Source organism: Hydra vulgaris, chromosome 14, assembly GCF_038396675.1.
Source record: "Hydra vulgaris chromosome 14, alternate assembly HydraT2T_AEP".
Taxonomy (NCBI): Eukaryota; Metazoa; Cnidaria; class Hydrozoa; order Anthoathecata; family Hydridae; genus Hydra; species Hydra vulgaris.
Genome location: NC_088933.1, coordinates 39,215,414 through 39,217,332, shown reverse-complemented (window position 1 = coordinate 39,217,332; position 1,919 = coordinate 39,215,414). Strand labels below are relative to the sequence as shown.

General features: G+C 32.0%; 1 protein-coding gene across 1 annotated transcript; it reads right to left on the bottom strand.

The window, feature by feature from the left end:
• On the bottom strand, positions 1–1,398 carry LOC136091107 (piggyBac transposable element-derived protein 4-like). The gene has a single exon (XM_065818094.1). The coding sequence runs from the start codon at positions 1,396–1,398 to the stop codon at positions 1–3; it is 1,398 nt and encodes a 465-aa protein (XP_065674166.1).
• Between the last annotated feature and the right edge of the window lie 521 nt (positions 1,399–1,919).

Below are 1,919 nucleotides of genomic sequence, written 5' to 3'. Positions count from 1 at the left end.
TTAACAAAAAAACTCATATATTACATTCAACACATTTAACAAAACCAAATGAATGTTCGTCACACACAGGATTATTGAATTGAGAGCAACTCTTTCTTGTTTTTCTTCTCTTCTTTGTTGGCTGTTGGTAACAAATATGGCAAGAACCAGTAATTTTTTTTCTTCCAGATGATTCTCTTTCACTAAAACACTTTGCTGTCCAATCACACTTTCAATAGCAATCTTAGTATTGTAATGCCTTCTTACCTGCAAGTTTTGATACCGAATGATTATCATTGGTTTAGCAAGCTCTTCACTTAATTGGCGCATAAACAACCTTCGCTGATTGGTTTTTTTTTTCATCATCTTTCTATTTTCATAATAAATCAAATACGATGCAAGTGTACTGATGTCTAACATGTTAAAAAACATTACCAGTGGCCATCTCAAAGTGCGACGTTGTGTAGTGTATCTACTTATCATTTGGTCCATGGTATCAACTCCTGTTTTGCATTTGTTATAATAAGTAATAATGTGTGGCTTTTTTTTTAGATCCTCATTTACAGCAATATCAGAGTGCATTGTTGATAAAAGAATTACTGATTTTTTTTTTTTTGGTACGTAAGAGCACATTGTTATGTTTTCATGGAAGGCAAATAAAGATGAGTATAATTCCCCTGATTTATTTGGACCCATTATCGGTGGAATGTATGGTTTGTTTTTCTTTAATGTGCCAACTATAGTCAAGTTCCATGAGAGCAATTGTTGAGCAAAAGATAAACTAGTAAAAAAATTATCCATGAAAATGTTTCTCCCACTGCCTTTGTACGCAACTGCAAGTTCTTTAACAACTCTTTCACCTTGGTTTTTTTCTCGTGTATGACCAGTTTTCCCAGTGTAAATGATACCATTAAGAGGAAAAGCATTTTCAGCATCACAAACCCACCATATTTTAATGCCATATTTGGCTGGCTTTGAGGGAATGTACTGAGTAAACTTTGTGCGACCACGAAAAGGATAAAGTTGTTCATCTACTGTTAAATTATCTGTTGGCTTATAGATTTGCGATAAATTTTTGTTAAGCATTGTCCAAATATCACGAATTGGAGCTGCTTTATCTGATTTTTTGCGCTGCTTGCGAGTATTGGCATCATCAAATCTAATAAAACGCATAATGTTTCGAAACCTATTGATTCCTATTGTTGCTCGATATAGTGGGTATGAGCTAGAATGCCACATATCACTAACGTGGTCAGTATTAGAGTTATTTACACCAGAACAAATCAAAATAGCCATAAAAGAATATATTTCCTGAACTGTAACTGGCTTCCATTTTCTTTTAGAATCTGAATTGAGATTGAGTGATGAGTATACCGAGAATACTTTTTTATTTGTATGTCGAGTAACAATATCTGCCATTTCCACAGTAAATATCTTTAAGAAAATGTCACTAATCGAGAGTGTTTCGGTGCTCTTATTAGGACCACTTCACTGACACACTATGTTTCGGAATGGGGTTTTATTTTGTTGAGAAGGGTTTTTATTCCATACAATTCCTTTAGCTTTGTAAGTACTCTGTGATTCTGCTAAAATTAAGAAGAAACATTTATTTCATAAACATAAAATAAAAAAAATAATGACTTTTTGTATATCACTTTTATTAACTATCTTCTTGTGCTTCTGCTTTTTTATCATTTTTCTCATTGTCACTATTTTCACCTTGGGATGCTTCTATTTCTTCTTCATTTTCTTTGTCTGAAAATAATGAGTTTAAAAAGTAAAAAATGGAAATATTTATACTAGTTAATTCTGTGATTAAGATTTGCAAAATGCAGTAAGTTAAGCACCTTCTTCTGCAGATATATCTAATTCTTTTGGCATTGGAATTTCTTGAGGATCTGCAAATAAATAAATAAGCGTATATATATATATATATATAT